General features: G+C 37.9%; 2 protein-coding genes across 3 annotated transcripts in view; one reads left to right on the top strand and one right to left on the bottom strand.

Moving 5' to 3' along the window:
• MTFR1 (mitochondrial fission regulator 1) overlaps positions 1-1,074 on the top strand; it is a gene marked incomplete at both ends in the record, with an annotated part of 53,133 nt that extends 52,059 nt beyond the window's left edge. Inside the window, one exon of the mRNA XM_080693657.1 lies at positions 1,051-1,074. Coding sequence (XP_080549783.1) covers positions 1,051-1,074 — 24 coding nt within the window. The remainder of the gene's footprint in view (positions 1-1,050) is intronic.
• The window catches only part of PDE7A (phosphodiesterase 7A), a gene marked incomplete at both ends in the record, with an annotated part of 124,773 nt that continues 105,201 nt past the window's right edge, over positions 961-20,532 (bottom strand). For both annotated transcript variants that reach the window (XM_080693653.1, XM_080693654.1), the window contains 8 exons: positions 961-1,166; positions 5,302-5,382; positions 5,620-5,716; positions 6,797-6,941; positions 9,888-9,979; positions 10,174-10,305; positions 14,669-14,769; positions 15,253-15,348. In XM_080693653.1, coding sequence (XP_080549779.1) covers positions 961-1,166; positions 5,302-5,382; positions 5,620-5,716; positions 6,797-6,941; positions 9,888-9,979; positions 10,174-10,305; positions 14,669-14,769; positions 15,253-15,348 — 950 coding nt within the window. The remainder of the gene's footprint in view (positions 1,167-5,301; positions 5,383-5,619; positions 5,717-6,796; positions 6,942-9,887; positions 9,980-10,173; positions 10,306-14,668; positions 14,770-15,252; positions 15,349-20,532) is intronic.

The raw sequence follows: 20,532 nt of genomic DNA, 5'->3' as shown, positions 1-20,532 counted from the left end.
CCTCTCACTCACTGCAGCGAAAGGGACGTTAGTACCCTTGGTCTGAAGGACACACTTCCCCATCCCACTTTATTTCAGATTGGCAAATACCCTGAGCTGATTATGGTGTTTTAAACATTCCACCTTTTTCTTGCATGTGCAGGTCAAGTGTACAGTAGTGAAAACAACATGCAATGTCTTCACTGCAGAATCATAATACAGCTAGGACACTGGTGTTCCTCCCTCCCGCCCCAAATTAAAAACTAACAGTTTAAAAAAATGGCATTGCCAAACTGCACTGGAGTAAAAGCTCGGCGGTACTCTATGACAAATGCTCAGTCTCCAATGCACAAAATAAAATAAGCAAACGGGAGGCTTTGGTGGCATCCAAGGAAGAAAAGGGCAAACCAGGGGGAAGAGCTGCAGTCTACAGTTTGATCTTCAAAGTTTTTTAGTGGTTCCTTCACAATCATGCTCCAAGGCAATTTAGAACCAGTATTTTCAGAGTGGGTTTGTAAACACTGAGTCTTGCCAGAGGCAGCAGAGGCTGGGCACTTCACATTTCCGTTTTCTCAGAGAGAACTTAGTGGAAGGTACAGATACACATTGTTGCATCAGACTGGTTGAATTCCAAGAGATTGCTGCTGAAGGATTCAGTTCAAGTTTCATGGTTTGAAGAATAAATGCTCTGAAAAACACGTGGCACACTAGAGAAGTGTCCTTTGTCATGCCTGTCGGGTTCTCCTGCTGGGCTTGCATAATCAAGGTTTCACACAAAAGCCAAATGCATATTGCTGTGTGTTCAGGTCTTATAATTAAAAAGTGGGTTCAAATGATCCAACTTAGGAAATCTTGGAAATAAATAATGCTGGCATGGTTCACCTGGAAACCTTGGCAGTCAAGAGTAAGTTCTCTCCCCTCAAGACCCCATTTCACATTTCCAAAAACCTCCAGGAGGCAGTTTGTCCCACTGGTTTGGGGTTACGACAACCGATTTTCCTGAGGTAATAACTGTGAGTTCAACGCAAATGCAGCATCGGCATCCTCGCTGCTGGCCTGCTCTCTCTGTAGTCCTTTCCAGCTGGCTTTATTTAGCCCCACATGTCCAAGCATTGTCTGAGACAGCCTTGTGTCTGAAAACCTGGCCCACTCTGTAAATAAAGGCTCCACTAGGTAAGTCATAAAACCTTAAGAAAATAAGAGAAGAGAACAGTTAATACATATTTTGAACTTTAAAACATGGACAATGTTAACCTTCTCAAGTCCTTTTCCAAAAGAACCTAAATCTCATTTTTTAAAAGATTCAATGATGTATATATGTGTAACTTATACATCTTAAGAACCTGTTTCTTAAGTAACTTGATGCCCCTTTCCCTGAAGGTGAGTTGGTAAACATTATCAAATTGTTTCTGATTATCTCTCAGCTGAATAACCACATCCTTCTACGTAAGCAGACATGCAGTGGCCATATCAACTCTCTGAGGATACTAGGACATGACACAACACAAGTCAAGGTCTCCAGCACGGGGGCCACCGATGAGGCCCACACAGGTGGAGCAGGCAAGGCTCACTGCTGCATCCTTCAGGGATGAAACATCACACCTAGTCATGTATATTTTAACTCAATTTAGAGCCAAAATGCATTAGACAATCTATCTAAAAATAACAGGGAAGATTGCTATTTAAAAATAAAGTGGACACCAAAAATGTATTACTGACCTATTTTAGAAACAACTCATATAATTGGATCTCCTTAATTTATAGTCAGAAAAGGAAACCATGTCACTTCAGGACTATTTGCACCTTTAGGTTAAACAATACCCCAATGTACATCATATCTGACTTCTTTCTTTTTTTCTGTGCTAGGGATTGAGCCTAAAGGCATTCTACCTCCAAGCTACATCCCCTGGCCTGATTTTATTTCTTATTTGGGGAGAGGGTCTAATGTTTGCTGAGAGCCTCGCTTATTTGCCTTGAACCTACTACGATCCTCCTGTTTCAGCCTCACAAGTACTGGGATTACAAGTGTATGCCACTACACCCAGCTCATCATTTCTGATTTCATACTAAATAGCATCTTACACAGGGATCAAGAAGCCTCCCAGACTACAGAATGGGAGAAGATCTTTACCAGCCACCACTCTGATAGAGGGCTAATATCCAGAATATACAAAAAGCTCAAAAGACTCTACACTAGCAAAACAAACAAGCCAATCAAGAAATGGGCAACTGAACTGAATAGACACTTCACACAAAAAAAGAGATACAAATGGCCAATAGATCCATGAAAAGATGTTCAACATCATTAGCCATCAGGGAGATGCAAATCAAAACTACACTGAGATTCCATCTAACCCCAGTCAGATTGGCAAACATAAAGAAATCAAATAACAACAAATGCTGGTGAGGATATGGGGAAAGAGGAACTCTTTTACACTGTTGGTGGGAGTGCAAACTAGTTAAGCTACTATGGAGATCTGTGTGGAGATTCCTTAGAAAATTGGGAATAGATCACCATATGATCCAGCTCTACCACTCCTGGGTATCTTTCTAAAAGGGTTGAAATCAGAGAACTACAGCAACATATGCATACCTATGTTCATAGCAGCACAATTTGTAATAGCCAAAATATGGAACCAACCTAGGTCTCCATCAACAGATGAATGGATTGAAAAATTATGGGAAATACAATGGAATTCTACTCAGCAATAAAGAACAAAACCATGTCATTCGCAAGAAGATGGAAAGATCTGGAGAATGTTGAGATCAGCCAACCACAGAAAGAGAAGGGACATGTGTTTTCTCTAATATGCCCAAATTAGGAAGTATTAGGAATACCAGAGGGACTCCAGATAATGGAGGGGAAACCTCAGCAAAGCTAGAATGGAAGGATAAGAGAGGAAGAAGGCTGAGGTTGTTAATGGAGGAGCTACATTGGAATATGTGTCAAAGTATGAATATAGTATGGCTAATGTGGACACTCATTGTTGGGGAATAGGGGATGCGTCGGGGGAGGGCACCAAGCACAGTCTGAATGTATGCCATTTTTAATATGTTCCACATAAAAATAAAAAAATAAAATAAATATAAGAAAAAAATAAATAAAATTTAAAAAAAGAAGCCTCACAGAAAACAGTTTATTAAGCAAATCATAATATATCCTGGGAACAAATATGTTATATTACTAAGATCTAACCTGTTAGGAAAGAGAAAAACATATACTCAAAGTGTACCACTGTTCATTTAATTGTTTTGAAGTCATCACCTTAGAGATTTTTTTGTTTGTTTGCAGTACTGGGGATGGAACCCAGGGGCATTCTACTTCTGACTGACACCCCCAGCCCTAATTTTTTTTTTATTCTTTATTTTTTAAACAGAGTCTCAGTAAGTTGCAAGGAGCCTCACTAAGGAGCTGAGGCTGTCCTGAATTGTGATCCTCTGGTCTCCGCCTCCCGAATGCTGGGATTATAAGCATGCACCACCACGCCTGGCTTCACCTTAGAGATTTTTCTTGCAGCAAAAGATCATGTGGACCATAGAAAACACAAGTTCCATTTAGCCACATAAGAATCTCACTGGAATTAATTAGCCCACACTATTTTTAATTAGGAAAGTCATACATGGTCTGATAGTTGAATTCTTTTAAGTGTATACAATTACGGCCACTGAATAGTAATGGTGATATCTGTGATAAGCCATTTAGTTGTTCTCTCCATATATTTTAATTGAGAATCTACTATGTGCCAGGCACTGTTCTAGGTTGGGGTTAGAGCAGTGATAAAGAAAATTTCTGCCCTCAAGGAGCTTATGTTCTGGCGAGGAGAAAGACGAAAGATATAGCTGCTTTCGGCAGCCATTCCCGTGCTGCCGCGACACACCGAGCCAGCCACCCAAAGCTTGGCTTTTCAGTGTGCCATAGTGAAGTGATAGCAGGTGGAGTTTTGTACCCTAATACAGAACCTTCTTACCATGGGTTTTAAATAATTCATCTTACTTCATTATTCCCATTGTTCCAAGTGGTTGAGATTTGGGGGGATCCCGCTTTTTTGTGTGTGGTACTGGGGATGGAACCTAGGGGCATTCTACCTCTGAGATACTCTTCCAGATCTACTTTTTTATTCTTGATTTCGAAACAGGGTCTCACTAAGTTGTGGAGTGCCTCACAAATTGCTGAGGCTGGCCTCGAACCTTGATCCTCCTGTCTCAGCCTCCCAAGTACTCCTGTAGGTCTGTGCCACTTCCTGTTTTCTCTCCCTCTCCCTACACAGGCTACCCACTTTCTTCCCTACGTGGATCCTTTGCAATTAAAATGTAAGAATTTTATCTCTAACTTTCTGATCCTAACAGCACAGTCTTCCTTTCATAGTTTGTGCCACATGATTTTACTTTCTTCTGAATTTCTAGAACCTTCTCTTCTGAAGTTGTATATGCATTCACTAATGATCAAAGGGCTACCAAAGTAACATTCCTTCCTCCAATACCTTCTTGAGCTCCCTCACTCCCATCCCCCGCCAACACACTTTCCCTACTTTAGAACTAAATCCAATGCACTCAATCCTGGTCAGTCCTTCCTGTTCCTCTACAAACTGCAATGATGTGATCATAAAGCGTTTCACTGTGCTCTTTCTTCTTCTTTCTTTTCTTGCCCCCCTCCCCGGGGTGCTTGGGATTATACCCAGGGCCTCTGGTAGGCAAACACTCTACCACTATAAGCTGTAGTCACAAACCTCACTGTGCTTTCTATTACAGTTACTAGTTCACAACACATAGCTGTCCACTGCTCCATGCTTCCAGGTGCTGGGGCAGGCCTCAGGAACACTGAGGGCAAGGCCAGGCAAGGATGAGTGACTCACAGAAGCACTGTGGAAGCCTGGAAAAGGAGTGGAGAGAATGGAAGGTGGATTCTGGAGGAGATGACATTTGAGCTGGGTCTTCAAGATAAAGGAGTCTATGAGGTAGACAGGAAGGACCGGCAGGACACACAATGAAGGAGTTGTAACAAAGGAAAGCAAAGATAAAATTTCTGAAATTAAGCCAGGTGTGATGGTGCAATGTTTGTAATCCCAGCAGAGACAGGAAGATCGCAGTTTGCGGACAGCCTCAGCTACTTAGTGAGGCCCCCTGCAACTTACTGAGACCGTGTTTCAAAATAAAAAATAGGGCAGCGGGTGTAGCTCGGGAGTTGAATGCCCCTGGGTTCCAGCCCCAGACCTACAAAAAACCCCCAAACAAACAAACAAACAATAAATAAATAAATATTTTTTCTTAACAAAGTAAGTGGTGTTTTCTAACCAGCTCTATCTGAATATGTATAATAGTTACCAATCTGGATGTTGGCAATAGATTCGGTCTGACGATCACAAAGTGGACTCACACCCAAATGATATTTTTTTTCTACATCTCCTAAAATTAAAAAAGAGTTATTAAAATGGAATGTTTATTGCATGTAATCCCCAAGGAGACTATTAACTTCAAAACAAGGATGTTCAGTTCCTATGAGTTATATGTATATCATCTATGAATTGTTGCTAAAAGCATCAAGCATTTACTGTGAGGCCCTTATAAAAGGCGGAATTCTTATTCATTAAATAGTAAAACATGAAGTGGGTAGGTTAACTATCACTCAGTACCCTAACTTGCCTTGGTGGAAGAACTCCTCAGTTACTTTTTCACTCCACTGTTTGCTTAGTTCCCAGGTCCGACAAGGATTACAAATATCAGCACATTTCAAAGCCATCTAACAAACAAAATATTAAAACCGTGTTAAGAAAAAATAAGATCTCAATTGTACTACATTTAAATATACTCTAATAATAGGAAAAATAATGCCATAATTACACCTGTAATTCCAGTACTTGGAAGGCTGAGAAAACAGGTTTGAAACTAGCCTCAGCAATATGGCAGAGATTCTCAGCAACCTAGTAAGACTGTTTCAAAATACAAAATAAAATAGGGCTCAGTATGTACTTTGGAAGTAGAATGTCCCTGGGTATTATCTCCAATACCAGAAAATGAAATAAAAAGAAAAGAGAAGGGAAAAAAAGAGCTAGAAGTATAGCTTAGTTGCAGAACTCAAACTTAGAATGTATGAGGTCCTGTTTTTGATTCCCAGAACAAGAGAATAAAATAAAAAAAAGTTACAACAAAATTTCAGTTTTTATGTTAATTTTGTGATGTTACTGGATCGATAAATTATTTTTGTGAAATGCTGATGAAGATACTGTAAGACTGCTAAACTATAATCATCCAAATTTAATAGTCCCAAAGAGCCAACTACAATGACTGGATTAACCATAAAATATAAGTAATCCAGAAAGAAATTAATCATTTTTCTTTCCCATTTTTCAGATGTGAGAATAAAATGCCACTTATTGATTGATATACTAATCTTGTAGAAGTTTTTTCTTTTCATGAGAAATCTCCTTTCTCTTTTAAACTGGAGATTGAACTCTGGGGAAGGGAGGGGTGGGAACTCTACTTCTGAGCTACATCCCCAGCCCTATTTTATTTTTATTTGGAAACAAGGTCTCACCAAGTTGCTAAAAGCTTTGGTAAATTGATGAGGATGGCCTTGAACCTGTAATCTTCTTGGCAAATCAGAAATCTCAAAAATGGAAATACCAAAGTGAGAATGCCTTCCCAAGCAGCAGGTCTGTGGGTGTGCTCCTTCTGGAACATATGTGTGTAAACTGAAGGAAACTTTTTCTTTTTCCTTGCAGATTTAACCACTTGAATGACTATGCTGCTATTTTTCATTTTTATTCTATTAGTCCCATGATATATCCTAACAAAACAATCTTTACAAGCCCCATTTTACCTGTAAAACCAAATGCCTGTGTCTGGTGTCTTCTAGGCATAAATCACCTCTATCCAAATGGGACCTAAACAATGACAGGTATTCGTTCTGACGGCTGATGTCTGTGGCTAGTATCAAAGCACCTATCTGAGTCTCCATTTGTTGCCTGGAAATATAAGGAGAAAATATAAATAATTAATTATTTTCCCCTTAAACTTTTTTTTTTTTTTTTGTGGTACTAGGTGTGGAATCCAGAGGCTTTCTACCTCCGGGCTATACTCCCAGACCTATTTTATACTTTATTTGGAAACAGGGTCTCACTAAGTTGCTGAGAGCCTCACTAAGTAGCTGAGGCTGGCTTCAAACCTGTGTGATCCTCCTGTCTCAGCCTCCCAAGTGCTGGGATTACAAGCGTGAGACACCACACCTGGCTTAAACTTAATTTTTAACAAACTTTACAGAGTCCTTAAGATATATGAACTGCCATTCAACTTAAAATTGAATAAAACATATTTTAAAGAATGCAAAAACTATTACAATAATCAAAACTAAAATGAAGTTTGTAGGAAAATAACAATATGCAAACATTCCAAAGGAATGTCCTTATTTTGCCAGTCAAGGTAGAATTATTTGCTTAAAAAAATCAAATTCTTATGCTAAAGGTAAACAACTTTGGTTTCTCTCTTGATGCCTGAGATCTGATGGGCAGAGAAAGATTCAAATGTGAGAAAACACCAGCTCACTCAACAACTGACCACTTCAGGCACTTAGACTAATATGCCCGATGAAATCCTGACATAATTCTATCGAACAATTTAATAAACTTGAGATTTGATTATTTCAGGGTCAAACTCAATCAATTATCTGTGTATGAATAACCAAATTTTCTAAAAGGAAAAATGTAACATGTTAATGAAACAAATAGCAAAAGCATTATATCATTTTTAAAACTGCCTCATGTCAAGTAATAAGAGAAATACACGTAAAACAAATTCCTGTATTTTGATCTAATAGGCTGTAATAAGCATATTTTTGTATCATAATCAATAAAAAGCCATCAAACAGACTAAAACTTACACAATATTGGATGTTAAATAAACACTAAACAAAGAAAACTATTCAGATGATGTATTCCTTAGTTTTCAGTTTTATTAAATCTATGAATTCAATAGGGTAATCATTAAATGAAAAACAGGATAAAAAGGAACTAATGAAGCAAGCATTTTCATCTGTTTTAATAAAAATACCCCAAGATTTAGATATACCAATACTATAAATTTTTATATTTGTACCACAGCAATAAATTATTTTACTTACTGAAAGTATTGTCATACTCTATATTGTAACCATGAATAAAGATTTAAAAAAAATAAAAAATAAAATCCAGCCGGGTGTGGTGGCACACGCTTGTAATCCCCACGCTTGGGAGGCGGAGACAGGAGGACTGCGCAGGTTCTGAGCCAGCCTTGCTGGCTTAAAATACCCTGTTTCCAAATAAAAAAATACAAAATAGGTCTGGGAGTGTAGCCCGGAGGTAGAAGGGCTTCCAGGAACCCCAGTGCCACCAAATAAATAAATAAATGAATAAATAAATAAATAAATAAAATCCCGCTTTTTTCTTATAATTATTATATGAGTTTTTAATTATTAAAGAGTATAAATTTCAATAGTCAAGCATGTATTTTTTTATACAAAAACTTTTTAAATAAATGGTATACATTTAAACTGTACTTGGTGCCCTCTCCCTCCCCCGCCCCCCCAGTTTTCCCTCCCCCCCTCCCACCAATGATTGTCCAGGGTAACCATGCCATATTCATACTTTTACACATAATCAGATATAGACCCTCATTAATCAAGTTCAGCCTTCCTCCTCCCCTATCTTTCCATTCAAACTTTGCTGAGATTTCCCCTCCATTATCTGAAGTCCCTTTGGTATCCCCTATGTTCCCTAGTTAGGGCAATTAGAGGAAACATATGTCCCTTCTCCTTCTGTGCTTGGCTGATCTAACTTAACATAATGCTCTCCAGGACTTTCCATCTTCTTGCAAATGACATGATTTTGTTCCTCTTTATAGTTGAATAGAATTCCATTGTGTGTATTTCCCATAATTTTGCAATCCATTCATCTGTTGTTGGGCACCTAGGTTGGTTCCATATTTTGACTATTACGAATTGTATTTTAATACCTCTCACCATTTTTCTTGACTCAGGTGCCTTAAATCCATGTACATGGTTTTAAGTAGTACATCTTTTCTCAGTGCAGCATTAGCAAAAGCGGTTTATTTTTACTACTTTCATCTCTTTGTGGACCACTGGCAGTGCTGTGAGATGCTGTTCACGACCATCATCATGTTTAGCTTATATAATTATTGCTTTTCATTAGGCCCTCAAATGGCTTGCTCAGTATTAAATTACTTGTTCTAGAATACTTTTTTCTTTTCATTATTATTCTGTTTTATAGCTCTGTAAGTGACTCTAGGACTATGCTTTTGAGGACCATTAAGACATCAGTCTTTTGTTTTGTTTTATTTTTGGTACTGGGGATTAAACCCAGAGGCATTCAACCTCCAAGGCACACCCCCAGGCCATTTTATTTTTATTTTGAAACAAGGTCTCACCTACTTGCTAAGAGCCTCCCTAAATTGCTTAAGCTTAGTCTTGAATCTTTGATCCTCCTTCTCAGCCTCTCAAGTACTGGGATGTGTGCCACCATGCCCAGCCCAAAAATGTTTACTTTCTGTGCAGTTTACCTTTACATCCAGATCTTAAGGTTTTATTCAGCTGAGTATAAAGTAGAAATATATAAGACCTACTTATATAGTCAACTGTGACTGAGCCAATGTGTAGTTGGAGTGAATTTTATAGTACTCAAATTCATAGAATGATCTTTCAGAAAAATAAATATTAAAGTATTACTGACTGAACTGTAGTTTGTTTGATAAATATTTAAAATTTTGATATAAAACTTAAAAACAAGATGATTTATCTATCCAATCTAATAAAAACTAAACACTATAGAACACCTGAATATAATAACATAACTTAACTTTATACATTACTTTGCTAACTTAATTTTCATAACTGATAACAAATTTGTCTTAATCCAACCTACCTGCTTTCTAATGGCAAATGTGAGAATAAACCGGATTCTCTCAATAAGCCCACTGCAGATCTCCAGTGGTGATTTTCCAGTACTGAGGTATTCTACAAAAAGTATGTCTTAGTTACTTAATGGTAAGTCTCTTTCTAAACAAACAATTAATTGTCAGTAAAATCAATCTGGTCAGAATTTTAGCATTCACAGAAAATTTATTTTCACAATTTTCATTTCTTTAAAACATGAAATATTCATTCTAGAATGCAAAAATAACAAATTTTGGTGATGAAATTGCACTAACCTTGTATAAAGTTGCCAAGTAATGGTTAGTTTTAATAAGAAAAGGTTGGTTAACACCTGGATGGTCCAGATCATGAGTGGCAGCGGCAATTAAGCTCAGCAAGATATCCCAAGGAGTTACAGAATTGGCAAGCTAAAGTACAACAAAAGAAGAGTTAATCATAAGCACGTGAAATAAAGGCCATACCATGAGAATAGTTCTGGACTAGCTTCCGGTGGTTGTGCGGACAGTCTTCTTCCCCTGCCTGTCACTTTTTCAGGGCGACTGTCCATTAACACCACCAATGCCTGCCAGGTACTGTATGCGTGAGACACTGGGGCAGGTGTGATATCAGTGTCCCTGGAGAGCACAGAGTTCTTCCTTATACTGATTCATTTTTAACATGTAACTAAAATGACAGCTAAAGTATAAACTATTCTTTCTGAGAAGAAAAATGGCTTTAAAAATGATTAGCCAGAAGTAGTGTTGCACGCTTGCAATCCCAGCATTTGGAAAGCTGAGACAGGAAGACTGCAGTTTGCGGTCAGCCTCAGCTACTTAATGAGGCCCTGTTTCAAAATAAAGAATAAAAAATAGAGCTGGAGGTATAGCTCAAATCGATTTAAATATTAATGTATGACTACACATGGCTTTGTGCAATTGTAGGTAGATTAAATAGCCAATAAAACAAAACATGAGACGTGAAAGATTTTGGTAAGTTTTGTGAAAAGAAAGTTTGAAAACAAATTACACAGGAAAAGAAGGTGACTAAAAAAGCAGCAATTCTGCTTGTAAAAAAAATTCATTAGAAATAAAGCTTTAGCTGGGCATGGTGGTGCACGCTTGTAATCCCCGCACTTGGGAGGCGGAGACAGGAGGATCGCGCAGGTTCAAAACCAGCAAGGCTGGCTTAAGAGACCCTATTTCACAAGTTCGATGATAGCCTCAACAAGTAGTGAGACTCTCACCAACCTAGTCAGACCCTGTTTCCAAATAAAAAATAAAATCGTGCTGGGGTGTAGCTAAAAGGTGGAATGCCTCTAAGTTCAATCCCCAGTAACTAACACACACACACACACACACACACACACACACACACACACACGAAAATAAAAAAGAAAGAATGGAATGAAAAGGAGAGAGGAAAAGTGAGATAGAGAGGGAGGGTGCTTTATGAGTACTATATCAAAGACAAAAAATTCAATGACGTTAATACAACCTTTTAGAGTAAATTTTTAGAAACAGAAATAGTATGTTCATTCTGTTATATCTGAAATGAGTTCTGTGTAAAAGAAACTACAAGTCATTTAATATATGTCATGGTCTATTTTCAGTAAAATAGAAAATATTAAGTGATGAGTTTTTCTTTGTTCACTAAAAACATCACTGTTTTCATTGTTTAATAGCATTATGTTAATTTCCCACTGAAACAGTCATTACAAGAATCTAATTCATTTAATCAAGACTTTATAATCAATTTCAGCAGGAAATATAATACATACCTGAAATTGAAATGCAAATAGACTATGGAAAAATATTCTCTAGGACATGACAAAGACCTAAATAAATATTATCACAAAGAAGGGAGAAAATAATTCTAACTTCAAAACCGACCAAAACAGGTAAATTAGAGTGAGGTCTCTCTCTCTCTCTCTCTCTCTCTCTCTCTCTCTCTCTCTCTCTCTCTCTCTCTCTCTCTCCATATATATATATATATATATATATATATTAAATATATATCTAAAAGAAGAAATACTGATGCCTAGCTAAGGAAAAAATGAAGTGGCACTTAGGAGACTATTTTAGTGTGTAGACACTAAAATGTCCATTCTCTTGGTATTTTATGTTAGTCCTGAGAACCTATTGAAAGAAAAAACCAAAACAAAACAGGGGCAAGGCTTTTGTAGTAAAGGCTGTCATAGAAAAATCAGGAAGGAGGAGTCTAAAAAGAGAATAAAGCTAAAATAAACCCCCTCAACTCTAAAGAGCACATGGGAACATCCACTCATCAATGCATCTCATGTTTGCTGAACATGTACCACTTGATGGCCTTGCTGAAGGCTGACATTCTTGTGGTTTTCATGTTAGGTCTCAACATGTTCCAGAATTAAAATTCCCAAGGTCAAAATTTATATCTTTTTCATATGTCATCAGCAACTACCGTGTTACCTGGCATATACTTGGTGCCATGCACTCTCAGTCCTACTGACAGGGAAGGAGGGGCTGGGGGAGTCAGGCTCTTTTGTCAGCTTCCAGGGATAAGTACAGCCAGACTTAAAGTTTTAGCATTTGAGTAGGTCTGTTTTATCTATAGAACATTTGTAAATGTAATTTTTATCCAGACCTACTTTAAGTATTATCATAGTTTGGATACAGAATATCTCCTGAAGAGCTCATGCACTAACATCCAGAGTTGATGCCAGTGAGTTGTGCAAGCTGCAGTCTCATCTGTGGATATCTCAGGTGGCGGCCTGGACAGGCAGGGTGAGGCTGGAGGGTGGGCTCTGGGTGTGGCCTTAGGGCTGTGCTTGGGTCTTGGGACCCACTGTTTGCTCTCTTGCTTCGAGCCTCTGTGATGCAAGAGCACAGTCTCTGTTCCTTCTGCCTCCTGCCGGGAGCTCCACAATGTGACTGGCTGGACATGAATTGAACCGTTGATATCTCCAGAACTACGAGCAAATAAATCTTTCTTCTTCTAACTTGTGGTGGTAAGGTTTTTTTTTTTTAATTAATGCAAATGAGAATGCTCAATAAAACAAGTATGAATATTAGTTAAATATTGTTGGCTCTATCTGCAGGCTCTGCATATGCAGATACACAACTGCCAAACTAAAACACAAAAATATTCATCTGTACTGAACATGTACAGATTGTTTTTCCTTGTTATCATTCCTCAATACAGTATGACGATTATTAGGCATTATAGTAATCTAGAGATTATCTAAAGTATGTGGGAGAATCCATGTAGGCTATTTACAAATACTGTGACATTTCTATAAAGGACTATGGTCAAGAACCAATCCTCCAGGAATAATACTAAATTAATGTAGCAATAATTTAAACTCATAGGTAAGCATGAGACTACACATGAAAATAGTAAATAGAGGGGGAAACTGCAACTTCGTCAGCTGACAGCTATGAATGTTACTATAATCAGTGCTTAAAGTAAGCATCATCAAAGCTACATAGGCAAAAATTATTCAAAATCATGATTGTATTCAGTTGTCCACAGGCCTCTCTAGCCTGCCTACCTGGTGTCACCCTAGCCCCTGGCTTGAGTTGGGGGTGGCCATTAGGAGAGGAGAGTGACAGGAGCCTCAGCATCCTGGGCAACCTCTCTCTGTCCCCCAGGGAACTTATCGCCATCATTCCATTTTCCAGACCTGTATGTTGGTTCCTTATCAGTTTTCCCCACAAGATTCTCAAGCGTGTTTCTGGCTTGGCCTACATGTATCAAAACTGTACATATAAAGTGCATAAGTTTTATTATTATATGTAAGTTATATCACAGTAAAGATGATTTGTTTTAAAAGTCATGAAATATATATATATATACCAAAAAGCAGGGCATTTTCACATATCCCATGATATGAAGGGAACAATGGGTTCCCTTCTCAAGGCAGCATCAACTGGCACAAGGTGGCCGATTCTTCTTCCTTCCTAACAGCTTGCCAGAATTAGGGTCCAGGGAGAGAAAGCTCTCAAGTAGTCTAGGGATAGGCAGATATAATTTTAGATTCTATAGGATAGCGAATATCCGCTTCAATAACATGTATAGCTTATCATTCCCAGATTTGTATCTCAGCTCTGATTTTTATACTTTGGACTCTTATCTAACTCTCTATTAGTCATCTCCATTTGGATGTCACACAATAACTCCATATGCACAAAATGAACCTCATCATCTCTACTAGCCTACCCCAAAACATGCCTCTCTTTCCACATTCTCCTCTCACAGAAGACTACCACATTCTGCTTAACTGTCCAAACTAGCCTTCAACATCTCTATTTCTTTCCTCAAGATGCACTGAAATACCACACACCCTATTCATTCTAATTCCCAAAACACACTTCTCTCCAGACCACCGGGCTCTATTCCATGGTGCACTGAAATAGTCCCTGATAGGTATTCTTGCTTCTGGTCTTGCCTCACTTATTTTCACACCACAGGATGATGTTCTAAGTATCTTGATTCCTTTCTGTAGAATTTGCCCATTCATTTATTGAACCAGAAGAAAGCTAACCCTGCCCTGTGGCACTCATGGGGAGCTGAGTACAATTGTCATATATATCTGCATGCAGTGCTCAATGTTTCAGGTGCCCTGGGTCTTGCATGGTTTTAGTTCTTGCCCTAACAAATAGAGCCACATTTGGAAATTCAATCAAGCTTGATCTCAACCTTAAGAAGGAAGCTTCTGATTCTGAGTCAAGTTACTAACTTGAAAAAAAGTATCTGAAAGTAAATCCAACAAAATTTTCATATGCTTTTCACCTAAAATAATTACCAGCCTCTTACCTTAGGTTCTTTTAAGTAACAGTGCATGGCCTGAGTAACATCAGCAGCATGGACTGCATTATGGTAAGGATTTTGACTGTGGTAATCTTCTTGAATCATAACTGCATCAAAGAAAAAAGATCCATTATACTATAAATGGGTGACATATAAAAGTATAAAAATTGTGATAATTAGCAGTTATCAAGTCAAAATTTTCAGGTGGCTATCAGCTAAATATATTCACATTTGGACAAATGATAATCCTTTCATAATTCACATATACAGTCTTTCATATGAAGGTATCTGACAGCATATATTGTGAAAAGTGTGCTTTTAGGTGATTTCATCATTTTTTGACCAAAGATTATACTTGCATAAACCAAGATAGCTATGATGTCTGTAGGGAACATATATAATCTTATGGGACCACTGTCATATATGCAGTCTATCACTGACTGTAACACTGCTATGGGATACACAGCTATAAATGTGTTTTGGGCCACTAGTTTTGAGTGGTTTGTTATAGAGCAAAAGCTAACTGATATAAAAATAAACAAGTTCTTATAAAAAATCTTGTTTCTGTTAAATGAGTTAGGAACACTTACCTAAAAATCTACGAAGTTTCATCATATCTAAATGGAAGTACTCAATTAATCCATGAATACTAAATAAATGAAAGGTTAAGCTTACTAGGCTATTTCCTAAAAAAGAAAGAAGAGGTATTACATTAGTAGGAAATACAAGGTAATATGATTACACTATGTTTTCTTTTTCTTTCTTTTTTTTTTTTTTTGCAGGTCTGGGCATGGAACCCAGGGGCATTACAATTTCCGAACTACACCCCAGCCCTATTTTTTATTCTTTATTTTGAAACCAAGTCTCACTGAGTTGCAAAGGGCCTCACTAAGTAGCTGGGCTGTCCGCGAACTGCGATCCTGTGGTCTCAGCCTCCCAAATGCTGGGATTACAAGTGTGTACTACCATGCCCTGCTTACTACACTATGTTTTCAAATGTGGATTTTATATATAAGACATGGAAAGAGAATATGCATTCCTACTTTTGGTCTATTAAAAATTTATAAGCTGGAGGTAGTGGCGCACGCTTACAATCCCAAAATTCAGGAGGTGGAGACTGGAGGATCGCAGTTTGCGGACAGCCACAGTTACTATGTGAGCCCCTTCACAACTCAGTGAGACCCTGTTTCAAAACTAAAACGACTAAAAAATAGGGCTGGAGTTGTAGCTCAGAGGTACAATGCCCCTGGGTTCCATTCCCAGTACCAAAAAAAAAATGTTCTTATTTTACCAGTTATGAAATTTTAATGTAAAAACTTTGTTTCACTCTAAGAAAAAACAAAGTTTTATTGTTTTCCAAAATAAAAAACTGAGAGAGAACCACTTTACAACAGAATGTTTTTTAAAGATACCAAAATAATTAAAAAATTGCCCCACACTGGATAAGCTTACTCAACTTTCTAAAGCACCTAAAACTGGTTATGTTGAACCTCTTCTCACATTCTTAGTCATACTGCTTCACCTGAAATGGGCTGATCCTCAGCAAAAGGCCTTGGCTGCAACCTCCTTAGGTGAAGGATCTGTTTATTCTTAGCCATACAAGGCTGGGTATGACCAGTAATCTTCCCACGGTTCTCAGGATCAAAAGTCCGAGCTAAACCCCTTGCCTTTTCTATACTTACAGCAGAAAATCTGAGAGTTGTTAAGAGAAGAATCACAAAACTAAGGCGAACTTTATAAATTATTCAGGTCAATATTGCCCAGCAACTTACGTTTTTCTAGTGAACTGGTTGGTACTTCCACTTTTTAAAACGCCCATTTTCAAGACTTTTCTAATCTTCTAAAACTTTCAACATATACCCATCTACCCCTCCACATTCTCCACAGTCTCACACGTCACAGAAAAAAAAAAAGTCTTCAGGTGTCCCTTTCTTTCAAAAGCAAATCTATCCACAACTCCTCAAAGTCTTTGCCTGTTCCATCAGACACATCTACTCCATGCAAATCTTCCTCCATTATTTTCCCAATATGCATGAACATTCAGACATATTCTAGATCCCTTTGTCTTTCTTTGGCCTCTCTGACCCAGTCCATCCCCTACATAGCCAAGTTTCCTAAAAGACTTCAGAAAACATCAACTTGCACTCCTCATCAATGTCAAGTGGAGTCATACCAAGTATAGAAATTATACCTGGGGAAACTACTACCTTTAGTGTTCTCTTCCATGGCATAACTCTCCATTTATTATATTGTCTATATTTCACAATGTTGTGCAGGCTTTTTCTATAGGCTACATATCTATATTAGTTTACCAATTAAATAGACCATATGTTTTAAAAAGTTATAATTTCATAAGTTACTGCCAATATTCAGATATCGATAACATACACATAATTCTAGTATTCTCTGAAGAAGTCTAGTATTCTTGCTAAAATGTATAAAAGACATAACCAGTCTCACAATGAAAATTTATAGGAATAATACTTAAGAATGACAATAAAAGACTATTTAATTAAACTTGATATCAAAAACTGCCTAAACACAACTGTCATCAGAAGCCTGGACAGTTAATTAAAAGTTATTTAACTGGAACAATATTTCAATGAAAAACATTTGAAAGGATGTAGCAGGCCAAAAGAGATTCTTTGCAAAGATTATCTGGCATATCACCATTAAATGGAAAGAATAAAGAACTCAATTTTTTTTTCCTGTGTAGTACTGGGGTTCCTGGAAACCCTTCTACCTCTGGGCTAGACTCCCAGACCAATTTTTATATTTTTATTTGTAAACAGGGTCTCTTAAGCCAGTGAGGCTGGCTATGAACCTGCGCAATCCTCCTGTCTCTGCCTCCCAAGTGCGGGGATTACAAGCGTGCACCACCACGCCCAGCAAGAACTCTTAATTTTAAGAAAATGAAAGTTAAAATGCATTTAAGTCAATCCTGACAACACTTTACTAGAACAAACAGTAGTTCACATGTTTGGAACTTTCATAAAGAAGTGAGCTATTTCTGTGGTTACTACTATAAGAATCAACTTCTTGTTGGGTATAATACATAGACATTTTAGAACGGTATATTCATTCTGTATATTTAGGTTATCATAGGGTTCTCCCAAAATTGTTTTCTAAACCTAACAAAACAAATCACCAATTTCTATGGTCTAGAATAAGTTTTATGAAAGCTACAGTCTAATGGGAAAATATTCTTTTTTGGAATTCTGACAAACAGCAGTAAGAGATACATGTAATATCCCCCTCTCCCCAAGAACTTCAAGGGAATCTGTTAAAAACTAATCTATTAGCTGGGCGTGGTGATACATGCTTGTAATCCCAGCATTTGGGAGGCTGAGACAGGAGAATCATGGTTTGCGGGCAGCCTTAGTTACATAGTAAGGCCCTTTGCAACTCAGTGAGACCCTGTTTTAAAATAAAGATAAAAAACAGGGCTGGGGATGTAGCTCAGAAGTAGAATGCCCTGGGGTTCCATCCCCAGTACCCAAAAAAAAAACAAAAAGGCACAAAAATCCCTAATTTATTAGAATGTACTACCTACATTAAGTGTTGCAATCCAGGGTTATTCTACCTCCAAGATATACCCCTAGCTTTACTTTATTTTTTTATTTAGAAACACGATCTTGCTAAGTTGTTAAGGACCTTACTAAGTTGATGAGGCTGGCTCTGACCCTGGGATCTTCTTGTTTCAGCCTCCCAGGTACTGAGATCACAAGCATTTGTCATTCTACCTGGCCTCAGTTAATGTTTTAATAACTGTGAATAAGAATACAAGTCAATGAAACATTTCAAAATAAGATATATTTGGGGACGTTAAATAAAAAACAAGCACAGAAGAACTTTTTAAAATGTAAAGGGAAACAAAACATTTTAAGAAAATTCTATTTACAGAAAAAAGCTACCTCATAAAAATATACCAAATGATAGAACTGCCTGAGGTATAGAAGCTCTCAATAATTATTAAAAATGACCTTAGATGGTAGCCACTAGCATAGCACAGGCTGGCAACTAGTGTTCTCATAAACCAGGCAAATTCCAGGAATGACCAGCTGAACCATGCTCCTTCACATTCCCTCAATCTCCTCTCTGTGAAAGGACATCAAACACATCTATCAGATCCTAACTACTCTCCTCCTTGGAGCAGATCAACTAGGGACCATTTGTTTCTGCATGAATCACTGAGTTTTGCCGCCTCGCTCTCTTTCCTGTCATCTCTCCAATATCATCTGAGAAATTACTGGAGTAAAAAATTCAAGAAAGCACTGGATCAGTAAGCAAGAAGGGAAACTATATACTTGGACACCATGAACATGTGTCATACAGTGTCAATTTCAAGTTAAACAATTTCAAAGGAAACCTATTATAAATATATAATGCAAACTGAAGAAATTTCTTCTGCCCATTTGTTCAATAGCATCTCTTTAAGTACAGAATCCTATTTTAGGTAGCTGTAGTTAACTGAATGACCGTATGACCTCATATTAAATCAAAGGTGAATAGCTAACCGTGGTGGCTTTTATGATCTGGAATTAACCCTAAGAAGAAACCTGTCAGCCACTCTTTCCATAAATCCAGTTCAAGAAGTGAGGTATTTGCTGGGCGTGGTGGAGTACGCTTGTAATCCCGGTGCTTGGGAGACTGAGACAGGAGGATCACATAGGTTTGAAACCAGCCTCAGCTACTTAGTGAGGCTCTTGGCAACTTAGTGAGACCTTGTTTCCAAATAAAGTATAAAATAGGTCTGGGAGTGTAGCCTGGAGGTAGAAAAGCCCCTGGGTTCTACTCCAGTAACCCCCCCCACACACACACACACAAAGGTGAGGTATTCAAAAGGAAAGCAAAATGCTCAGTTAACAAAAGCAGACTAGTGGCTACTATTTCTGTCCATCCTACTGCCAAACTCACTCCACTATTAGGGCATGCACTTTTCAAAATAAAATTTAGAGAACATTCAATTTATTTCAATGAATGAAAGGCAACCCAACAGCCTATAAGCTGTTAGAGATTATATAAGGCTTGAAGATGTTTAGGGTGAAATGACTTCATCTATATTTATCTTGAGATGATAACTATAGTAATATCTGTGTTAAGTCAGAAGAGAGGTTTAGGTGAAATGATTTCATCTATATTGAGATGATAACTATAGTAATATCTGTGTTAAGTCAGAAGAGAGAATTTCCCAGATCTAGAAGGAAGTAAGCTGTTTTATATTGTGCTACCTGTATTTTATTTATTTTTTTACTTTTTTATTTTTTTATTTTTTTGGTGGTATTGGGGTTCCTGGAAACCCTTCTACCTCCAGGCTACACTCCCAGACCTATTTTATATATATTTTTGGAAAGAGTGTCTCTAAGCCAGCGAGGCTGGCTTCAAACTAGCATCATCCTCCTGTCTCCGCCTCCCAAGCGCAGGGATTACAAGGGTGTTCCACCATATGGGCCACCACGCCCTGCGTGCTACCTGTGTTTTAAAAAGGAAGAAGGTTCAGGAGAAGGCCAACTTTGTGAATGTCATTTGAGCCTTTCTAGTATGGACAGCCAAGGTGGGGGCAGGGAAAGCAAAAAGACATCTCATCACCATAGGGTAAAGAAGTAGGAGAGGAACAGACAAGGGGGAGAAAGAAAGGCAGTGAAGTGGGAGGTGGCTTAGCTGATAAAGGCAAACTTCACTCTCTTCATGACTTTGCCAAGGATTAGTTCGATCCATTTCCTGTCAACAGCATGTAGACAAATAGAAGAAATATGCAGAGGTATTTTCTCTACTTGTTGGCATACAACTTAGAGGAACTAATGTAATGACACTAAAAGACCCACACTGATGCTAAAGATAGTCATATTTGTTCATTTTACAATTTGTTT

The sequence above is a fragment of the Muscardinus avellanarius genome (assembly GCF_963383645.1).
Source record: "Muscardinus avellanarius genome assembly, chromosome: 4".
In the NCBI taxonomy this organism is placed as follows: Eukaryota; Metazoa; Chordata; class Mammalia; order Rodentia; family Gliridae; genus Muscardinus; species Muscardinus avellanarius.
The sequence above is the reverse complement of the archived record's forward strand: the minus strand, read 5'-3'. Positions and strand labels throughout refer to the sequence as shown.